Below are 23,725 nucleotides of genomic sequence, written 5' to 3' on the forward strand. Positions count from 1 at the left end.
ACAAATGCTGCGCAGCTAGCGCCATTCGACGGCCAACACCGCGGTTCCTGGTGTGTCCGCTGTGCCGTGCGTGTGATCATTGCTTGTACAGCCCTCTCGCAGTGTCCGGAGCAAGTATGGTGGGTCTGACACACCGGTGTCAATGTGTTGTTGTCTGGCCAGGAGGCAGCAATGTCATGTTTGCTCCTCAGAAGCATGCTTGGGAGGCGAGGTGAAGCAGTAACAACTTTGAGTTCGGTGTTCTCAAAAGTGGAGACACTTAAATTCGGCTCGAGAGCAGTGTCCCTCTTACGAGAATTTTCCAACCATAGACTTAACAATTTGTTCGAAAGTTTCGTCTGATCTTCCTTAAGTACACCCTACCGTCGCTAATAATGTCAACGCGACGTTCCAGTCGCGTTGCGTACTTACTCTGCGAGGTAACAGCGCGCACCACTCTGAACTGGGACGTGGCTCCAGCTCCAGTTTAACGTGACAATCCGTTCCCACTGCGACCAGGTCCACGGTTCACCCTGAACATTAATAGAATGTTTCCGTTCACTTATCTCAATGTTCTTAGGTCTGTGCAATACCACCTGGGGTGCAGACCGCTCTGTTCTCCTGAGATTGTATCAAGCGTTGGTCCAGTCTCGTTTAGACTAAGGAACCCTATCAATGGATCTGCGTCGCCTTCGACACTGCAGATACTAGACCCCATCCACCACTGTGGGGTCCGACTTGCAACTGGTGCCTTCCGGACTAGCCCCGTACTTAACCTTCTCGCAGAGGCGGGGATATCGCCAGCAACATCTGATATCCTATGCGCTCAGCATTCGCTGCACCCCAGAGTACCTTAATTATGGTCTCAGACACGGAGATCACCCTGCCACAGCGGCGGCCACGATGTGGGCTCACCACGTCTGTCAGCAATCAGTTGCTCTTTTCTGAGCTCCAGCAATTGGCTTTACCACCTCTGTTCTCTGCTCACGCACGTACCCCTCCATGGTGCGTCTCTCTGCCGCAACTCTGTCTTGATCTGTCAATCGATGCAAAGGATTCTGTCCCTCCGATGGCTCTTCGCCACCAGTTCTCCTGTCTCCTCAGTTCCTTTCAGGGTTCAGAAGTGATCTATACTGATGGCTCCATGGTTGCTGGCCGCACTTGTTTTGCTTACACCCATGCGCGACGCACGGAACTTCGCTCCTTGCCAGATGGCAGCAGTGTTTTTACTGCAGAATTGGTAGCCATCTTGCGCGCTGGACAATATCCGCTCCTGACCAGGACTATCCTTCACTATCTGTGGTGACTCATTGAGCGGTTTGCACGCTATCGGCCAGTGCTTCCCTCGCCAACCGTTGGTCATCACTATGCAGGACTCCCTTTCTCTCCTCGCTCAATGTGGATGCTTGGTGGTTTTCATTTGGACCCCAGGCCATGTTGGGATTCCTGGCAATGAACTTGACGACCGACTGTCTAAATTAGCTACTACCAGGCCATCTCTCGCTATTGGCATTCCAGAAATAGACCTTCGCTCGGCCTTAAGCGCTCTTTCTTCGCCGAACAAGCTCGGGGCTATTAAGGATTCTAAAACTCCATGGCGGTCCTCCTTCCGGGCCTCTCATAAGGCCTCTGTAGTCCTATGCTGGCTGCGCATCGGCCATACTTGGCTCACTCACGGTTATCTCCTCCGTAGTGAGGACCCCCATTATCTGTCATTGTGGATCGATGTTGACTGGCTCAAATCTTATTGGACTGCCCCAACTTAGCCACCCTACGACGGACTTTTATCTTTCCAGAATCGCTACGTCTGGTGTTGGCTGACGATGCCTCAGTGGCGGATCTGATTTTACGTTTTATTCGTGATGTGGGTTTTTATCGCTTTATTTGAGGGGGGGCTTCCACCTTATCGGTGAGTGGAGGGGATGGCAGGCTTTCATGCTCCCCCTTCACCCCAACTGGACTGGATTCAACTGAGCTTGGTGGTTCATCCCGACCCTCTGCCTTCTCATTCCTTTCCTGATGGGGTCTGTTATGTCCTGAGCATCTCTCTTGTCTCCTGTGCTTCCTTTATGCCCCTGTCATTAGTCACTTTCTTTCCCTAACCTCGTCTTCTGTCCCTTTCTTTACTTCCCTGTCAATAGTTTATCATTTTATGGGTGTTGTAGTTCCCTCCTTTAATGTGGGATTTTATCGGTTTTAATTAATCTCAGGTCGGAGGGTTTGGTCCCTTCTCCAACCAACCAACCTTTTCGTTCACTTGTTTAAGGAGCTCGAGATGCCGGAAGGACATGAAGAGGAAACCCCCGCAGGTGCGCCGACGGACAGCATCACTTTCTTCGGCGAACTCGAAGAGCTGTCGCAGGAGAGAAGCGGGCAGGAAGCGGAGGCGGGCACCACGACGCCTGACAAGAATGAGACCAGCGTAGCGACGCAGCTGCTCGCAGCCTTCGTTGGTAAGAACAGCCTCCTCAGGTGCATGCTGGTGGATAGCAGTTCCAGTAATAATACGCCGTCAGTTCTATAGTTACTCAAAATAGTCAGAGAAAAGGTGGAAACTTAAATCGGGAAGAATGTTACCTGTCCGTTCTGTAAATGGATAAAGCTCTACCCGGTAGGTTCCATTCTGTACCCTTGGGCTTGGAAGAGGGTGCCTTGGAGTGCTAGGGAAGTTGGCTGAAGGCTGGAAACAGGCGTTTAGCTTGCGTACATCAGAAAGATGTCGTTACAACGTACCCTCCCTCAAATGCTCTCACCTCCCTGTTACGCACTGAATGAGTCTGTGGCAGGTCTCGGACGAAAAAAGGCGGTCAAACTAGACAGTCACCGTGCTCGTACCTATCACTTAGTCGAGAAGGGCTGCTGCTCTGCCGAGAGGAAACACTGATGTGCCGCACTTAAAAAAAAAAAACGCAGCTTTTTGAGTCAAGGCTTCTGACCGGTTCGAAACGGTGCGCTAAGAATTTCTCTTGTGCCAACATCTTCATACATTACCACTGAAAACATACCTCAGTTATTTGTAAATGTGTTTGTCTTTGTACTCGCCTGCAGTTTTTACGCTGGTTTCCTCTAGTACTTAAAAAGTTATTCCTTGATGTCTTAATACGTGTCCTACAATCCTATTCCTTCTTGCCATTGTTTCCAGTATGCTCCTATCTTTCCGAGTTTTAGGGATAGCCTCCTTGTTGCTTATCCCACATGTGAACTTGATTTTAAACATCTGTAGCATCCCATTTAAATATTCTCGTTTCTGGAAAAACAAAGTCTTACAAAGTCTTAAAACTAACTGTGTGCGTGCCTGTTTCTCGTCAGATTAAGGCCGACGTTAGATACAGCAGACGCCTCTTAGCCAGAAGTGCTCTTCGCCTGTGCTAATCTGCTTTTAGTATCGTTCCTGCTTCGTCCGTCATACGTTACTTTGCCTCAGAGGTAGCACAATTCCTTAACATCGCCTGTTGCGTAGTCACCAATTCTAATAAGTTTATCGCTGCTGTCATTTCTACTAGTCACTTAAGTCTTTCTTTCACTTACTCTCAGACCGTATTCTGTTGACTGTTCATTCCATTCAGCATGTCAGGAAATTATCCCTTCTGCTGAGTATATCATTGCTACCTTTCATCTTCAATTTTAATCACTCTGTTGTACCTTTTTATTTCGGTCACTGATGGTTCGATGTAAATATTAAACAGTTGGGGCGAATGTGTACTTCCGTCGTACGCCCACCGGCCGTAGTCTTCCATTCTTATGGTTCACTTGTTCTTGTGCACGCTGTATTTGCCTTAGAGCTCTCCTATTTTTTTTCAGTATTTCAAACACCATGCCAATTTTACTTCGTTCAGCCTTCTTTCAGGTCGACATATCCTACGATCGTGTCCAGATGTTCGTCTTGCGTCCATTATCAACCACAATGCAAAATGACGCTGGTGCCCTTACATTTGGAAAGCGTACCAGATTGTCATTTAACAGTTCCTCAGTTCTCCATTGTTTTTCGGTAAATTATTAGTCAGCAAATTGGGTGTGACGTTAAGCCGGTTGTGTGACAATCTCGCATTTATCTACACTTTCTTTCGTTGGAATTGTGTGGACGATAGCAAAATCAGACTCATAAATTCCACACAGCAACTCGAATAGTGGCTTCGTTGCTACATCGCCCAAGGATTACAGTAATCCGAAGCAATTTATCTATTCCTTCTGAAAATTTTCGAAAGCTCTTTCAAACGATCACTCTAATACTGGATCCCCTATGTATTTTGTATTAGTTTCATTTGGCTAAAATTTTGCCGGTAAGAGAGAAGAATGTGTTACTCATATTAGCTTACGAGATGATAGTGGTAAGTAGAAACATTTATAGAATGTAAAGATCGCCGTATTCTTAACGTAATTAACACTATCACTTTTCAACTGTAAGCCAGCACATCAATCGAAATCATACTGTCTGCTCAGCTGCGTGGTAATATTTCCACGTTATGGTCTTCAGTCCTGAGACTGGTTTGATGCAGCTCTCCACGCTACACTATCCTGTGCAAGCTTCATCTCCCAGTACCTACTGCGACCTACATCCTTCCGAATTTTCTTAGTGTATTCATCTCTTGGTCTCCCTCTACGATTTTTACCCTCCACGCTGCCCTCCAATAGTAAATTGGTGATCCCTTGATGCCTCAGAACATGTCCTACCAACCGATCCCTTCTTCTAGTCAAGTTGTCACAAACTACTCTTCTCCCCAATTCTATTCAATACCTCCTCATTAGTTACGTGATCTATCCACCTAATCTTCAGCATACTTCTGTAGCACCACATTTCAAAAGCTTCTATTCTCTTCTTGTCCAAACTATTTATTGTCCATGTTTCACTTCCATACATGGCTACACTCCATACAAACACTTTCAGAAACGACTTCCTGACAAATCTATACTCGATGTTAACAAATTTCTCTTCAGAAACGCTTTCCTTGCCATTGCCAGTCTACATTTTATTTCCTCTCTACTTCGACCGTCAGTTACTTTGCTCCCCAAATAGCAAAGCTCCTTTACTACTTTGTGTCATTTCCTAATCTAATTCCCTCACCACCCCCTACCTATTCTAATTCACGCAGCATCACCCGACTTAGACTACATTCCATTGCCCTCGTTTTGCTTTCGTTCATCATATATCCTTTCAAGACACAGTCCATTCCGTTACACTGCTCTTCAAAGTTCTTTGCTGTCTCTGATAGAATTACAATGTCATCGGCTAACCTCAAAGTTTTTATTTCTTCTCCATGGATTTTAATACCTACTCCGAACTTTTCTTTTGTTTCCTTTATTGTTTGCTCAGTATACAGATTGAATAACATCGGGGGGAGGCTACAACCCTGTCTCACTCCCTTCCCAACCACTGCTTCCCTTTCATGCCCCTCGACTATAACTGCCATCTGGTTTCTGTATAAATTGTAAATAGCCTTTTGCTCCCTGTATTTTACCCTTGCCACCTTCAGAATTTGAAAGAGCGTATTCCAGTCAACATTGTCAAAAGCTTTCTCTAAGTCTACAAATGCTAGAAATGTAGATTCGCCTTTCCTTAATCTATTTTCTAAGATAAGTCGTAGGGTCAGTGTTGCGTCACGTGTTCCAACAATTCTGCGGAATGCAAACTGATCTTTCCCGAGGTCGGCTTCTACCAGTTTTTCCGTTTCTCTGTAAAGAATTAGTATTTTGCAGCCGTGGCTTATTAAACTGATATTTCGGTAATTTTCACATCTGTCAACACCTGCTTTCTTTGGGATTGGAATTATTATATTCTTCTTGAAGTCTGAGGTTATTTCGCCTGTCTCATACATTTTGCTCACCAGATGGTAGTTTTCAGGACTGGCTCTCCCAAGGCTGTCAGTTCTAATGGAATGTTGTCTATTCCCGGGGCGTTGTTTCGACTCAGGTCTTTCAGTGCTCTGTCGAACTCTTCACACAGTATCATATCTCCCATTTCATTTTCATCTACATCCTCTTCTATTTCCATAATATTATCCTAAAATACACCGACCTTGTATAGACCCTCTATATACTCCTTCCAACTTTCCGCCTTCCTTCTTTGCTTAGACATGTTTGCATATTATGTAAGAGCAACTCCTAAATAAGTAGGTACATCTTCGGCTGACACTATAATCAGAATTTCCATGTTTCTTCTCCATTTCCATTATTGCATTGCAGTTCAGATATTGAGATGGCTTTTATGGCTTAGTAGACCACTCTTAGCATAAAACACGTGGTCACATTACCACCCAAGCCACGTCCTCCACACCCATGCGTAAAGTTTGCATCTCTTACGTTTTCCGTATTCCTGCCTCCGTCGTTGCTGCTCAAAACGTAAGACAGCAGTTGGAGTTGTTCCATTGTTTCTTCTGTGCACGAATTACTTCGGTCAATATTTACTCTTTAGGTTCTTGAATTGATTCTTGTAGCACTTCAAAGAACCACAGGGCCTTCTAACGGCACACTTCACTACAAAATGTGTCGAGCAAGTATCTCATTCGCTGGACATGCCCAATCCTTCTGCGTTGGTGACCAATAAGTGGCTTCTATACTATACATCTACACTCTCTCAAGAACAATAGTATTGCATGAAGAAATCCCATTTGATGTTAATAATATATCTAAGCTTCTGTTGGTTGAAGCTCTCCAGCACACGGCTATAGTGTCCAGGATTCGCAACCATAGAGCAGCGTAGAAACAACTACTGCTCGATACACTATCAGTCTGGTGCAGAGAGGAAGACCTGATGTAGGAGACTTCCAAATGAAACATGAGCGCCACGCATTCTGTTCTCCACGTCCGATGAGCAGTTAGTTGATAATATACGTCCTAAAGGAAGTGATCTACTTGTTCCAAACGTGTGCTAGAACTAAAAATGGAAGTAGGAAAGGTAGTAGAGGAGAGGGCTGTGCTAGTACTTTTTTGGTTGTTGCTCAAGTCAAACCATTCGTATGCAGTACCAAATCAATTCACTGTTGAAGCTCTGGTGTGTGCTGGAGAAATGTTCTCGGCATACTGCAGTTTAGCCGCTAAGTGAGAATATTGTATACAACGCAGCCTGGCAATTTTCCTAGCTATTCTCCTTTAAATAGGTACAAGAAGGCTTGAAACGGCAGTTCTAGCCATATTCCTCTTGGACTATTGTAGTAAGGGCACCAATAATGCTGTCGGTAGCTCAACTAGACCATCATAGTAAGTTTCAGCTGAAACACGATTAACAGACAGCTACGTACTATGGAGAGAGTCAGTTCTATTTTGTGCCTCACAATCAAAAGTGGATTTCGCAACGCTCTTCACTGCTTTCGACCAACCAATGGTCGTCGTCAGACTAAGAGAATGCGGGACTGTGTAACGTTCCTGTTGCGTTGTAAACATAAAGCAATTCTGTTAGCAACGGGAGGTTGTCACAGATTGCAGCCTTCTCGTTTAGTCTGACCACAGCCTGGTCAAAGATGTGAAATGGTTTGTGACAGTCGTAAAAATTACGACCTAGTCTAATTTCCGTGGTTACTACACTGAGCACATTCACTTGCAAACAGAGACGAAAAGAATATGAAAACAAATTAGAAATTATATACGCACAGAAAATATCAGAAAAGAGGATTAATTAAAGCACAACTTTTTGAAATCACCAAATCAAATGCTACTTTATTCTTTCAAAAATTGGTCTTCCTCTGTAATATGAACAATCCGTCTTCATGGTTTCATGTTTGTATTGTGAACGTGTCGAGAAACACAGTACAGATAATGAATTTGGGAAAGCCTTCAAAATGTTAAAATGTGTGTGAAATCTTACGGGACTGAACTGCTAGGGTCATCAGTCCCTAAGCTTACACACTACTGAACCTAAATTATCTTAAAAACACACACACACACACACACACACACACCATGCCCGAAGGAGGACTCGAACCTCGGCCGGAAAGCCTTCCTGTTGTGGATCGGCACATGTAATTTTTAAGAATGATAGTGAGACAACACTTAATGACCATTTAGAGATAGTATGGTCGAACTATAGGGTTGGTACGCAAGTTCGTAACCTTTTCCCATAAGGTACAGTACATAAACAAGATATAAGAGACTTCAGTCATCAGTAATATATTTTCCTTCAGTACTTAAATCTGTCAAGGCTGGGGTAACTTTCGCTCCTGCGACTGTAGAAATGTGTTCTTGAGGCGAAGGACACGTTGAGCCATGTTCGGAGCATATTGAAGGTTGTTCGATATAGAGGAAAAGTTGCAAATCTGAGGGCGCAAAATCAGGTGAAAAAAATTGCATACCCAACTCACGTATACCGTTCTTTGTCAGTTCAGTAAAAACGCCGGTGGGCGTTATCGTGGATTAGCATTACTTCATGTAGTCCGTCTGGTCGTTCTTGGATTCAGTCTGCAAGACGTCGAAATTGGCAACAAATGTCAGCAGTGATGCTTACACCTAAGGTAAGCAATTCGCAGTACGTGACACAATCGTTGTTCCACCAGATGCGTAACGTTAACCTTCGTGGGTGCATTCAGGTCTTTGTACGGGGAACCGCTGCTTTGTTTAGGCTCGACAATTCCTTCCTTTTCCTTCCGTTGGCATAAAGACACAATTTCTCGTCATCGGTACCTAGAGGATAGATATGGTGTCGCTGACGAGCCAATTGACGACGATCTAGCAGATGCACATAGTCATCGGATTTTTGTGATTTTGGCTTAGCGCAGGGGTGCTAAACGTTTTAAGGCGTGATATCTACTACTATCAATGTAGTGTATTTAGCCATCTACTGACTTGGAAATTCATGAAGGTTTTAGCACTAAACAACACTGTACCCAAAATTAACCATTTTAGTGAAACAAAATAAAAAGTAGTCCTCTGCATCAAAAGTTGTAGGCCTACTAGTCAATTTTCAAGACACTACACATAAAAAAAATAAAATGTGGACCTTCATAAATGTTGGCTCAAGCGTTAAAGGTGGTGAATTGGAGATGGAAACGAGATGGAGACAGTGTTACTGCCAGAAATACCGAGCGAAACACCGTTTCAAGAAAACTGTGTTTTACAAAAATAGCTAATTTAGATTTCTGAGAAGTTTTGAAAGGAGGCTCGTAAAGAGATTGCGATCGACCGGTCGATTGTGATCGGCGGGCTGAGCACCCCTGACTTACAGCACGGGGTGCCCATATACCCGAGTTTTGAACCTTCCTCTCCGCAGGCCAATGTCTCATGATGGCGGGATGATGACAGATCATATTTGACAATTACTGAGTACACTGCCGTGGATCATTGTCGACTAAGGAGTTTAAACGATCTTTCCTATCCCCAAAGCTTTTCCTGAGCGTGGAGTCACTGTTAAAGCGATCCTGCTTAAAACGAAAAATAAACTTCCTTGCCGTGCTCTGTCGGATGGTATTATGCCTACATGTAGGGGAAAATTTTGTTTGGTACCTCTACTGCTTTCACAGCTCTACTATATACAAACAAAAGAATACAGGAAATGTTCCGGTTTCTCGACTTGGCACTTCTTCCGTCGTCCGTTTTACGAATTAAAAAAAATTGCTGTTTGTAAACTCAGATAGCAACAGTGAACTACAAATAAGGGCTATCGATAAACGAGCCCAAAGCAACAGGACAGCCAACATCAAAACAAAAACGTTAAGAGCTTATGCACCAACCTAATATATATTTGTGTAAGGGAACGTTCACTCAAGATTTGATTACAGTAAAAAAACTTGGTGAAATTTTTCATGTAACGTTCAGTGTGTACTGCTGCAATATAGCTATTATTTTGTAATATACATTTTCTGATGCGCTTAAAACTTATGGTAATTCTAAAATCTTTTTAAGCATAAACGCTCATGCTTGCCGGGTATATAACTAAATTGTATCATTCAACGATGACTGTAACCCGTGACTTAGACGCCTGTACACCACATGAACATAATTTCTTGAGAGTATATGCTGGTGTTCATGGAATTTTTCGTAAGCGTGAGCATACCACACCTAGACTAAGAAGCATATACAGCACGCAAATAATGAGTCTCCTTACCGTACCGTGTGTGTCCTCAAAGTTCACACACATTCGTCTCGGCTGATCGCACTTCAGTTCTACATAGGACAGTCAGATACATCTGCAGACACTCATTGGCGGGAGAGGTATTTGCCTCAGTCGGGATATTCATATGTCATGGAATACTGCAAGAAAGCACAACAGAAGATATCTTCAAGCAATACTTAAAGTATTATAAGGAAGGTTCTGTCTGTAGATTTACCGTTACAAAACAGGAAGTAGACTTTTCGATCTCCACAATTCCTTTTTATTTCGCACGGTTTGAGAGTCGTCTTAACAATCTGTGCACGTACTGACATCCTTTTCTTAATTCTTTATTTTTGTATACCACGTCAATTTGGAAAATTTAAGTCCTGAACAGCTTAACCAGAGCACAAAAATGTTTTGTATGAATATCACATGGCTTCTAATGGATTTGTTGAATGTGTTTTATTTCATCCAATCTCACAATGAATAAAGGCATTTTCCATACTGCATAATTACCGCGTTAGTATTTAGTCCTTCGTTGTAGATTCTTAAGTTAAATCATGGCTTTCCCAAACCTGCTATTTGCATCTAATTAATGATATTCTAATAATAGGTACTTTGCGATATGTACCTTTTCCACAAAGCTAATCGTTTTTTTCGTTTTGTGGCGTAACTGTGGTTTACGCGGTGAACCAGAACTCCACAGGCAAACGTTCACGGGTGGTAATGTGGATAAAAAAGTACAGAAACATGGACTCGATAGTGCATACCTTAAGAGCTTTAACCACTCCTTCGGTGGTAGAAGAGACCCACTGCATCGAAAAGGAAAGTGCTCATGGCTCCTGAAGTGTTAACGGCCCCTATTTACCAGATATTTCCACATTATGTCCATACTAACACCTCTGACAGTTGGACTATAAAGTTCCGGTTCACCTTGTATGGATACTAGCACTTCCCTGTATAGAGTTGCGTTTATCACAAAAACTTCATCATTCAAACTATTACCATCATTGTTGAAAGAGCCATTGTGTTAAATTTCATTCTGTTTTCAGTATTACATGTATGTATCATATCCCGATTAGTTAAGTCAACAATTCCAGCGTGCTACTGGAATTAATTCGCAGTCTTCCCTAAAGTATTCTCTAAATATCTATATGAGAAATGTTTCTATTTTTTTGCAGTATACGAATAGCTGATGTTGTGCAGCATGTCCAATGTTTCGTAAAACATTACACACACAGTATTGCAACTAAGTATCTTGGTGAAACGAAAAGCTGCCGGAAATAAGTACTAAGAGTACAAGAGTATGACGCAAGTTTTCCTAAACTTTGTAAGTTTGGTAACGAACAACTATAGGTCTCATAGACAATGTCTCCAACCTTGATTTAATAGTTGGTGCACATTGTTCCACAACATTTCGGGCGAACTGCCGCATGTTTGCAACTTCCTGCCACAATAATTCGGCGCAGTCTTTTGGTCATCTTCAGGTGATACCTGAAGATGGCCAGAAGACTCTGCGCCGAAATATTGTGGCAGGAAGTTGCAAACATGCGGCAGTTCGCCCGAAATTTTGTGGAACAATATGTACGCCGGGAAAGTTTTGAAACTCACAGTTCGTGCACACTTATCTCCTCGGACATAGAGCATTTATCGTTGCATAAACTTCGACATGTGCGTTTAATATATCATGGAACAGGAAGTATTGCCTTGGAAAGTGGGAGCACTGTACTCAGAAAAGTTGGACATACTCCTTCATCCTTAATGAAAGAAATTTACCGTTGATATAAATTTACGAGAAAATTGTTTCTTAAAGCCACTGATGTCAAGAATCTAGATAGAGAAATTTGCATGGTAGAATTCGATGGGATGTTTTTGGGCATGGAGAAAAGTTCGATCAATCAGTTGGGCCAGTTGTCGATGAGTGACGTCCCGAAGAACACAGTGCGAAGATTACCAGGAGAGCAATAAAGCCACGTGCATCGTAGTGTTCGAAAAGCGATACGGTTACATGGTTTTCAACAGAGTTCTGGGTCGGAAATTAGTCACTGTAATCATGGTGTACTGAACAGTTGCCTTGCGCTTACGTCATTGCTCTTAGATGCAGACATGACAAGAAAGTAAATTGATTCCTGGTCGTTTGATCCTAACCTCAAAGTTACTAGTTCCGAATCCTCTAAAATACACAAGTTAGATCTTCTACGCGCTGTGAAACCCACGAATATTGACTTGGAGAATCCATTAACAAGTGTGCATGGTCCAAGTAATGGAGTTTGCATCGCAACCTGTAGTGTTGCAAAGGTTTGCCTGCCTAACTACTACTCCTTAAGAGAGAATCGTAAAAAATTTCCATAAGTACTACTTTAATTAACCAGTCTAATGGGTACAGACCATCATGCGAAGAACGGTTAGTAATTTAAATCTTCCTGGTAATCCAAAAGCGCTGGAACCTGGAGTTTTGCCTTCAGTGAGAGATCAGCTTGCCAACTAACTAATTCAGGCACTTTTCAGGATGTGTTCTAAAAAGTTACAAAATAGTGCATACTCTTGTATATAGTAGCAGATATCATTCCAGAAAAAACTGACACAAGATTTGACAATGCCACTACCCACGATGTAGTTCTGTCGGGTGTTAATTCCGTTCCTTCTATGCTGCTGGAAATTTGGGCATAAGCAATTATGCCTCGCCCCAGTGCTATTAGGAAAGTAATGTCAGATCGGTCGCAGAAAGGAAACCACGGTGAAAATCGAAACTTTCATTTGCAATAGTTAACTGCACCTTCCAGCTACTTCATTAGTCACCGCTCCGGCTTGACATGGCGTTGTACCAACTTTCCAATATCCTCATCATAGAAGGAAGCAGCGTATGCTTTCCATCGTTTATCCACTCTGGTCTGCAGTTACACGAGTCTGCTAAAATGTTGTTCATGCAGTTCATGTGAGCAGCATCTCCAGGAGCTGGCACAATCACCACCCCCTTAAACGAGTTTCTTTTCCCTAAAAAAAAAAAAAAAGGAAACAACAACATTTGCTAACATAGCTAAACAGCACGGCATAAAGTCTGCGCTGATGTGTGGTTCGTTACACTACGAATCGCTGCCGCTGTAGTGTGCGGCCGAAAACTGTAATGAAGAGATGTGTGACAGTAATTAGAAGGAAGTCAGCGTTTGCCTTAATATTGATGGTTTATTGATAGCAAATAGATTTTCAGACGCATAGTGATAATCTTCAGTGCTGTGGTGTACAAATAAACTCGGAGGCACTGGTATCAAGTTATTATCAGTAACCAAAGCTAAGAAACGATCACAATAACTAATTCCACGTATATGGTCGTTGTGCACACAGCACTCCATGGAGTCGCCAATCAATGTGTGACAGGTACGTTACGGAGGGCTGAATGAAATGGGGCGAAACCTCAGTGGGCACCCACACTTCGTGGGAGACACAGGCATCTTTGTGCTCACTGAGAGCTCAGAATACGAAGAGCGATCTGACTGTATCAGACATTGCCCGACGCATAAGTGCAAAGTTTGATCACATTTTCGCTGGCATTTAGACTTCGCGACCTATCAGACTTTACTCTCCGAATAGCCCTCATGTGTTCGCTCGTAACACAAGGAATGCAGAAACTCGAGTAAAGAAATTGTGGTAGTGGCACTTCAGAATAAAAGCTGTGGTGAAATGTCATGAGTAATGACTAGATACGTAATTTGCAAGAGCATTGAAACGTCCCCTTAGAAAAATTAATGAATTACTGTGCTGATAAACCTCTTACATTATTTGATTTTCAAACAGCTGAGCAGAACTCAACGTACTCAGATTTCGCTCTTTGCCTATTCTGATCAACACTAAACTGAGACAATATTTTTAGTGCAACGCAGTTTGACTTTCAATAATCCCTACAAAAGAATGGCCCTGACTAACATTAACCTATACCTTTCACAAAGCACTTACCTCACAAAAATCTTCGTTACTCGAACTACAATAATACAGCGAGCGCCACTACTGCCAGCTAAATAAAGATTCAAACTACTGAAGGCACTAACTACTGATAGGCATAGTTAGCAAATGAAAGATATTGATAGAGAACAAACAATGTATTTACCTTAATAGTGTTCAAAAGTCATATATAGCAGTTCATGACATCCAGTCTTACAAATTTACTGTCTCTGATGGACACACGACCAGATCATCCGCTCTCAAAACTCCATTTCTCTCCCCACATCCACCACTGCTGGCGGCTCACCTCCAGCTCCGCAACGCTACGCGCTGTTAACAGCTTACTGCCCAACACTACAATAGCATATACTCAATGCAAACCAACCACAGCCTTCACACAGAACAGTCCGTGATTTTCATATAGAGCGCTACGTGGCGTTACCAACATAAGAACCTAAACAGCTTACTTACAGCATTACTAGTTTAGTATGTAAGGAAGTTCAAGAACAGTAGGCCTACACACCTTCAGACTGAAAGTCCCTATGGCTTAATACTTAAATTTAAAAGCAGCTAGGAAATTTAGTACACTAATGTCAATTAAAAAGGAATTTATAACCGATTTGCTTGTAAATAAACTGCTTATTTCCACAGCACACCTCATTTCGCTGAACTGTGGATATGCAGTTGGCTGGGCAGCCGTGGCCATCCCAGTGCTGAAGTCGAATGGCACAGAGTATAGCCCACCAGCCTTGGACAGGCCACTGACCACGCAAGAGTGCTCGTGGGTGGTGAGTGCGTCGCTCATTTCCTCGGCGGTGGGCCCCATGCTGAGCAGCCAGGTGAGCCGCTGCTGGGGCTTCAAGCCGGCCGGCTACCTGGTGGGCATCACCGCGACCTTGGGAGGTGTGGCCATCCTGCTGGCACGAGGGTTCGGAGCCCTGCTGGCTGGTCGTGTGGTGGTCGGCATGGCGATGGGGGCTGTTCCAGTGGTGGCAAACGCCTACATGGCCGACGCAGCCCAGCAGCACGTGCGCGGAGCCCTAGGCACCTTCTTCGCACTCCTCTTCAACGCTGGCATCCTACTCGCCTACATCGTGGGCGCCGTAGCCACGTACCTGGAAGTGTGTGCAGTTGCCGTCGGCTTGCCTGTCCTCTACACGGTCTGCTTCTTCTTCCTGCCGGAGTCGCCACAGTATCTCCTGTCGAGCGGTAAAGCTGAAGAGGCGGAGAAGTCGCTGCGCTGGTTCCGCCCTGTCGGCCACGACGTGGAGGGCGAACTAAAACTGATGAGATACGAGGTCGAGTCGAAGTCGACTGAGGGAGGCATGTCTGTGGCCGAATTCTTCAGGGACCGTGCGTCTCGCCTCGGGTTTATTGCGTTCCTTGTCCTCATTCTGAACCAGAATCTAGATGGCACTGGGGTAATCCTGAACTACGTCGTGGAGATGTTCTCTGCAGCAGATGCCACTGTGTCTGCCCAGTGGGCGGCAGTGGTGGTGGCGGGTGTACAGCTCTTGGCGACCCTCCTGTCTTCAGTGCTCGTGGACCGCGTCGGACGCCGACCACTGCTAATGGCTTCTAATGCGGGCATGGCCACATGCCTGACAGCCGTTGGTTTGTACTTCTTTGCCTTGGGCAGTGGTTATGACGTCTCCACGCTGTGGTGGCTCCCTATCACCACATTATCCTTATCCTTGGTCCTCAACGCCTGTGGAATAGGATCGTTGCTGTTCGTCATCGCCACTGAACTGTTCTCCTCAGATGCTCAGGCTGTAGCTTTCTCTATAGGTTTCACTGCGGCTGTAGTGGTCAATGCAACAGTTCTGAAATTCTACGTCGTGCTCCTCGATTGGATACACATATATGGCTGCTATTGGCTGTTCGCCGTTTCCTGCCTTGTCAGCAATGTTTACATATTCTTCTTCTTGCCGGAGACAAAGAACCGTCCAATAACGGATATTGTTGCTGAGCTAAATGGAGAGAAAAAGGAGACGTTGCCGTACTCCAGCCTTTCCGATTCAGCGGATGGCAGAACTGAGTCTGTCAATACTTTGAAAGGCGGACATTGTGCAGCATAGACGTAAAATGAGTCCTTGTCTATTCTTCAGCATAAAGTATGTGTAGCAATATTAAGTTCGAAAAGGTTTTTAGTATCACAAAATTTTCTGAACCGAGTCAATTATATTCTTTCGCATCACACACAGTTCTGGAAACTAAATATGGTCAGTGTAAAAAAAAAGTTAATATGGTAAAACTGCTGCAAGAGTTGAAGATAAGTATAGTTTCTCTGATCTGTTACCAGTAGTACCGCAGTTGATTGTTAAATTTTAGCTCATGGTTACCGTCTAATGTACCACACATTATGGGCCAATGAGAATAAATGGGCTATGTTTTAGTCCGTAGGATCGCTACTCCGCGTTTTATATGGTAATCTTCATACCTTACTTAAAGCATTGCAAAATTATACTCCCAGTAATGTCATCTATAAAGTTTTAATGCATTCACCAAACCTAAGAAAAACTACTCGCATCCACTGTGGGATACTGGCACTAAACATTTTTTAGTGTTGAGCGTACACTGAAATTGAATATGGATTTTAATAAATGGATTTGTTACTTGTATTTGTCAGCAATAAACATTTTTAAACGCATCTTATGAACTTGTAAATTTTTTTTTTACATTCACAGGAAGGAGAATAGAGCGAACACGTGAGTAATACAGAGCGAATGATAACATTCCCTTTCGTATTCATTTACTGTGAAGTTACTCTTACACTAGTTTCACTTCATAATATCCTTTATTTATAGACCACGTCCAAAAGCGCATTGTAACAAGTCTCGTTTTTTGAGAGTGATGATCAGAACAAGTAACCCAGGAAGAGCTATTGATTGGACGTAAAATTCTCCAAAGTAGCCTGGTTCCAAACAATGTAAAATTTTCAAAAGGGTCTAATCTGCATTTTAGCGTAGTGAACATGTGTGACGGACAACAGCAGGTGCGACGGAGGGCTCCATAGAAAACGACGATCTAACTACACCATGAGCGGGAAACAGAGGGAAGCGAAAGTAACTGCTCATGTCACAGGGAACTGAGAGGATCGTAGAGAACTGTCCTTCACGATAGCGTCGGAAGCCTGCTAACGATTACTGTCGTGTATTATGTAAAGATTGTGAACTATATGGAAATTATACAGATTAAATTGACATCAATCAGGAAACTTATTGAAAATATTGTTGCCATAGCTTTCATATCTGCAGGTTAAAGAAACAATGATTTTATTCCTCCTGATAAGTATGTACACAATTTTTCAGCTAACTGCCACTGACGACGTGAAACCATACATTCACCTCAAATACCTAAATCAGTCCATGAAACTCGAACCAAATAACGATGGTCATGATGGTACATTTACATGTTCCCTCAATAATTCACAATTAAGCGCCTGGCAGAGAGTTCTTACACACCTTTAAGCTACTTCTCTACCATTAGACTCGCGAACAGCGCCCGGGAAAAGGAACACTCAAATGTTCACTTACGAACTCTGATTTATATTGTTCCATTACGACGATCAGTTTTCCCTGTGTAGCTGGGCGCCAACAAAATATTGTCTTACTCAGAGGAGAAAGACGGTGACAAATTTCATGAGAAGGTCCTGTCGCAGTAAAAAACCGCCTTTGACTGTAAATTCCCCTCCCCCCATTCTTTGAACTTAGATTCCTCCGTCAATACTATCTGATGCGGATCCCAGACCTAACTGCAGTACTCCAGAAGAGGGCGAACAAGTGTAGTGTAAGCAGTCACTTCAACTTGTTAGACAGTAAAGTAACAATTTGTCTGCGTTCTGCCAATACATCGCAGTCCTTGGTTTTCTTTCCACGCAAGATTATCTGATAGTTCCAATTTAAGATCTTAAGTGATTTATCGCACACATGAAATTCAGCGGCTTGTTTTTAGTGATCGTACGGATGCCGCCACATTTTTCATGATTTTGAGTCAATTGCCAGGCATTTTAGAATTGCAGGTACTCATGTAAACGTACCATCGAGATCATTTGTCTTAATGGGTCATTCGAGTATTCAAATACATACCATAAAGAAATTTCGTACCTATGTTAATCGTTCGACGTATCATGTGTATTTTCAAAGATTGTAATAACACTCAATCTGTAAAAACACAAATGAAAGCTATGATCTAATTTTGGTAAGTAATAATCAACTTTAATTTTAGTATAAAGATGAAACTGCGAATTGTGAGCAACTAAGATACCGTGGTCTACTTACAGAACAATTATTTGGAAAAATTGTTAAGGGAATGGATAGTGTCACGAAGAGGTTGACATGAATGTTAAAACAGTGAAATAAGGATAAAACACTGGAGTCCAAAAAAAGGTGATGCTAAGGGACTTAAATTAGCTAATGACAATCATGTCGACAAGTTTAGCTGATTGGACAGTAAAGTAACAAATGGTCGATGTGAAAGATATAAAAATGCAGAAAAAACGTTTTCGATTAAAAGAAACTTAGTATCGAATACAAACTTCTGAGTTCTCCACTTGGGATAATTTGTTAGAAGAGTAGGCTTACACAGAAGGGAAACACGATAAACAGGTAAGAAGTTTCAAAGTGAGGTGAGTAAATCGGATAACTAATCAAAATGCACTGAAGCAAACTGGGTAAATAGTTGAACTATTTCACTAAAAGGGGAAAGCTGTTGGCATCGAGAAGTAGTCAATTCAGCATTGGTTGATGCAGGGGAGGGTAGGGGAGGCCATCGGGGTGGATGTAAGTGGTGCACACTGTCCGACGCGGCGCTAGGCTTAACTAGTTAGCAGGTGAAAATGGATGTAGATTGCTGTAGTGTTGCAGAGATGAAAAGAATTGTACAAAAGAGGGGAAAACAGCATCAAAACACACTTTGGATTCAAGAGAACGCCACACACATTGATGGTTACCTGACATTGTCAGTTGTATTGGTGGCGATCTGGGAAACGGTTATTACAGAAGTCTATTCACCTAATGGGCTAGTTTCAGGGAAATGAAATCGCAATTTTCAGATAATTTGCATAGAAAAACTTTTACAGGTCCAATCCATTTCGTAGACTATTCACATTAACTGGACATAATGTAACTTACATAAACAATTATGGTAAATTGTTACGTCAGACCCTAAAAGACGATTCTCTCTCTCTCTCTCTCTCTCTCTCTCTCTCTCTCTCTCTCTCTGTACACACACACACACACACACACACACACACACACACACACACACACACACACACACACACACACACACACAAAAAGACAATATGTGGTCCCAAAATACATATGACGTGAATAAAACGCTTTCTTATTGTCCTCGTTGACATGTGAACTCGAGAGGCAATCAACCGACCGCAATGTTTCTAGGTGCCACCAGATGGCAGCAGTCTGATATTAATGCGACCTGGTACCTGACAATGTAAACTTTGCAATGCTTATTTATGTATTGCATCAATAACTTTTTAGTATATTGCTGCTTTATATAATTGTACGTGATATTAAGCAGTAATGTGCTGCAGTAGATGAAAACATAGTTCGCTTTCGTGTTTTATAGATAACACGCCGCCTCTCGCGGTTCCACCTTGCACCACCTTCTCTCATTAGGTTCAAAGATAGAGTTCGGTCTGAAACTTTTCTGTAACGAGTCAGTATGTGACATGTTTCATAAACTAGATCATGACTCGGATAGTACTTAACAAATTGCACTATAACCTAGGCCTCGAGTTACTCAGCACACATCAGCCGATCACTGAAGACTTATTACACGAGACTACACTTGCTTGTAGTAAGGTCACAAAAGTTTTCACATATTTCTCTCTATATACTAAGAAATTATTACTGTAACGACTGTAGTTTACTTCACGTAGTTGGTAACAATGAGGGTACACCGATACTACATAACAAATACTTTTGTAATTTCTGTATACATTTGGAAAAATAGGTATACAATCCTTGCACTTTCATGCATTTTTGTGTGAAGAGTATAAAAATGTTTTACATTATATTTCGGTAACGTGATCATGTAAGCTGACAACTGGTGGCACCTCAAAATGCAATGTATTCAGTTCATTGCCTCATAAGTCTATCAGATATCAACAAGGATACAATATGAAAGGGTTTTATACAAGACCAGTGTCTTTAGCAACTATTGCGCGCTGTATGATGAACCTATCGAATAAAGTCTCCATTAGGTATGTTTACTTTGAATTTGTACGCATTTTACATTGGTTTGATATAAATTTTCCATAATTGTTGACGTACAATGAGAGGAAAAAATATTGCCCGGCCCGAATGAGTCAAAGAGATTCTTGCGCATGCCAAAGTTAAGAAGTGGAGCTTCAGCTTGCTGTTTACGTCGTCAAAGCAATATAATCGTTACGGTACAGTACATTTCGAGTCACTGCATTTTAACTAGGATTTCTTCTGAAAACTATCTATCCAGCACGTAGAAACGGTTGAAATATAAGGACAAGAATTACACGTGATTCAGCGGCTGCGTGGATACATTTGTGCTAAGGCCGGCACGGCAGTTCATCATATTCCGCAAGGGGGCTGGCTGCTCTCTGTAATAAAAAAAAGTGAAATATTCAACGATCGGGTAGAGCATGTCATTATGTCCTCCCCGATCAACTGCAGGGAAAAGTGGATAGGCTGACCCTTTCCGAACGTAAAGGACGAGTGTTATACTCAAACTGAAGTCAGTAATTTCCTATTTAGACTTGGGTAGGAAATAAATCTTAATTCGCTACAAATTACACAGTCGTGGGCTTTAATGGGTTCCAAAATCTTTAGATTCTTTTTGTTGTAGTCCAATCTTAAACGATTAATCATGTTAAAAATACTGAAAATGGATGTATTTGTTATTACTTCGACCGCCACCTGGTGTCTCTGTAGTATTCAGCTAAGAGAAACGTATCAGGTTATTCGTATACGTTTTAGGTCTGATTCAAAATCGCTGAACTCTGTTAGCGAGCGTGTAATTACTCTGAAAACTGTTAGTGCATTTGAGATATGGTGCGGAAGCTTCCACAGCAAGGAGATGGGTTAGATGATTAAGAGATAATGTTGAGTAGCGAGACATCCAGGACCTGGAAGACCACGAGTGTAGACGGCGCCCAGATGAATTGGTCATGGCGGCCCAAAATACTCCCTTGTCACTCGTCAGGGAACTGATACCATTTACCGCGCTCGTCGAGAACTTCTCTCAGTAGATTAAAGGATCGTGGAATCAGGTCCCGTCGTGCTGTTATCAAAAAGCCGTGGATGGACTAGCAATTTTGAGTTCCTGGGAAGACGTAGATTGGAAGATAGACATTTACTCCGACGAGTGGACACTTCAGTTCACGAGCAGAGATATTGCTCTTGTTAACCGCACAGAAGGGCAACGATATGACGCATTTGAAGCGGACACATGAGTGCGAAATGTTGGGGCTTGATGTCTTAGGTGGGTGCAGGAACTTTAGAGCGTGTATAAGGAAAGTTCACTTCAGAGTGCTATGAAAATTTCCTAGAAAATGTAACCATACCTAAGAGACTGTGGTACCGCGAAGGATGCCTCACTTACCAACATGATCATCCATCACACACTAGCATTATGATACAAACCTGGTTTCAAAGGAGGGAGAATATTATTCAGTGCCTTCCATGGCCTTCAAAGTCACCTCGTCTCAATCCCAAAGAGCACATATGGGCTCAAGAATACTCTGCGGCACAATTGGCCAGACCCCCTCTGGGAACTGAGTGTGCCTTATTGTATTTGGTTCATCCTTCATGGGAGAGATTTGCAATGAATGAGGACTTTTTCCATAGGCTTGTAAGTTCTATGCATCGAAAAATACAAGCTATTCTTGATGCCAATGGCATGTGGACAAAATACTGAAGCTATATGTAGCCTACTCTTCATTTTATTTTCCTGTAAAGGAATACATAGTCATTAGGCCAACAATACTATTTACAACAAACACATCTATTTGCTACTTTATTATTTTTATGGGAAGTCAGATATCACCCTCCAAGGAAGATTATTGTTATGGAAGGTCAGGTGATAATTTTTATCGTTATAGGTCAGATAAATATTGCCTTCCAAGGCAGGAAATTATTAGACTCCCGTTTCTCTTAGTTGAAAACTACACACACCAAAAGTTTTGCAGCAACACAGTTTCCAGAACTCCTGAACAGAGACGTTGGCTGTGGATATTGTCCCTTTGACTGTACAGAGGTGCCACTAGACCCGCCCAAAGATGTAAACAACTATGCATGAACAGCGCCTAGTAGATGGAGGGGGTCCGACAGCCGATCAGTTCCAATCGTTCCACCAGGAAGGACGTACACGGTTCGTGTTGCCTGTAATTCAACCATGCTGGGACGGTCAGTACCGCGGTTCGATCGCGTCCGCATTGTTACTTTGTACCAGGAAGGGCTCTCAAAAAGGGAAGTGTCCAAGCGTCTCGGAGTGGATTAAACCAATGTTGTTCTGACATAGATGAGATAGAGAGACAGGAACTGTCGATGACATGTCTCGCTCATCCAGCCCGAGGGCTACTACTGCAGTGGATGGCCGCTACCTACAACAACCACCCCAACATGTTGAATGCCTTTCGTGCAGCCATAGGACGTCGTGTTACGACTCAAACCGTGCGCGATAGGCTGCATGATGCGCACATTCGCTCCTGACGTCCATGGCGAGGTCCATCTTTGCAATCACGACACCGTGCAGTGCGGCGCAGATGGGCCCAGCAACATGCTGAATGGACCGCTCAGGAATGGCATCACGTTCTCTTCACCGGTGAGTGTCGCATACGCCTTCAACCAGACAATCGTCAAATACGTGTTTGGAGGCAACCTGGTCAGGCTGAACGCCTTAGACACACTGTCCAGCGAGTGCAGCAAGGTGGAGGTTCCCTGCTGTTTCGGGGTGGCACCATGTGGGGCCGACGTATGCCTCTGGTGGTCACGGAAAGAGCCGTAACGGCTGTACGATACGTGAATGCCATCTTCCGACCGACAGTGTAACCATATCGGCAGCATATTGGCGAGGCATTCCTCTACATGGACAATTCGCGCCTCCATCGTGGACACCTTGTGAATGACTTCTTTCGGGATAACGACATCGCTCGACTAGAGTAGCCAGCATGTTCTCCAGACATGAACCCTATCGAACATTCTTGGGATGGACTGAAAAGGGCTGTTTATGGACGACGTGACCCACCAACCACTCTTGGGGATCTATGCCGAATCGCCCTTGACGAGTGGGACAATCTGGACCAATAGTGCCTTCATGAACTTGTGGATAGTATGCCACGGCGAATACAGGCCTACTGGGCTACTGGGTATTAGAGGTACCGGTGTGTACAGCAATCTGGACCAACACCTCTGAAGGTCTCGCTGTATGGTGGTACTACATACAATGTCTGGTTTTCACGAGCAATAAAAAGGGCGGAAATGGTGTTTACGTTGATCTCTATCCCACTTTTCTGTACAGGTTCCGGAACTCTCAGAACCGAGGTGATGCAAAACTTTTTTGATGTGTGTATAGACACCAGATGACGATCGAAGTGATTAAAAAATAAATACATCCATTTTAAATATTTTTATTACGGCCGTTTGATTTTTTAAAGATTGGACTATTATAAAATGGAATCTTTCGAAAGAATATGGTATCTAGAAAAGCCTATAACTGCATAATTAGAGGCGAATAATGTTAAAATATTACCTGATGGGTCTAAATTACAAAAAACATTGACTCCAATTGGAA

The 23,725-nt window shown here is 43.0% G+C and overlaps 1 protein-coding gene across 1 annotated transcript; it reads left to right on the top strand.

The window, feature by feature from the left end:
* The first annotated feature begins 2,254 nt into the window (after nucleotides 1-2,254).
* Nucleotides 2,255-16,011, top strand: LOC126195715 (facilitated trehalose transporter Tret1-like). The gene is made up of 2 exons (XM_049934343.1): nucleotides 2,255-2,432; nucleotides 14,585-16,011. Exons 1-2 carry the CDS (start codon nucleotides 2,255-2,257, stop codon nucleotides 16,009-16,011), a joined length of 1,605 nt encoding a protein of 534 aa, XP_049790300.1.
* The last annotated feature ends 7,714 nt before the right edge of the window (nucleotides 16,012-23,725 follow it).

This window comes from Schistocerca nitens, chromosome 7 (genome assembly GCF_023898315.1).
Source record: "Schistocerca nitens isolate TAMUIC-IGC-003100 chromosome 7, iqSchNite1.1, whole genome shotgun sequence".
In the NCBI taxonomy this organism is placed as follows: Eukaryota; Metazoa; Arthropoda; class Insecta; order Orthoptera; family Acrididae; genus Schistocerca; species Schistocerca nitens.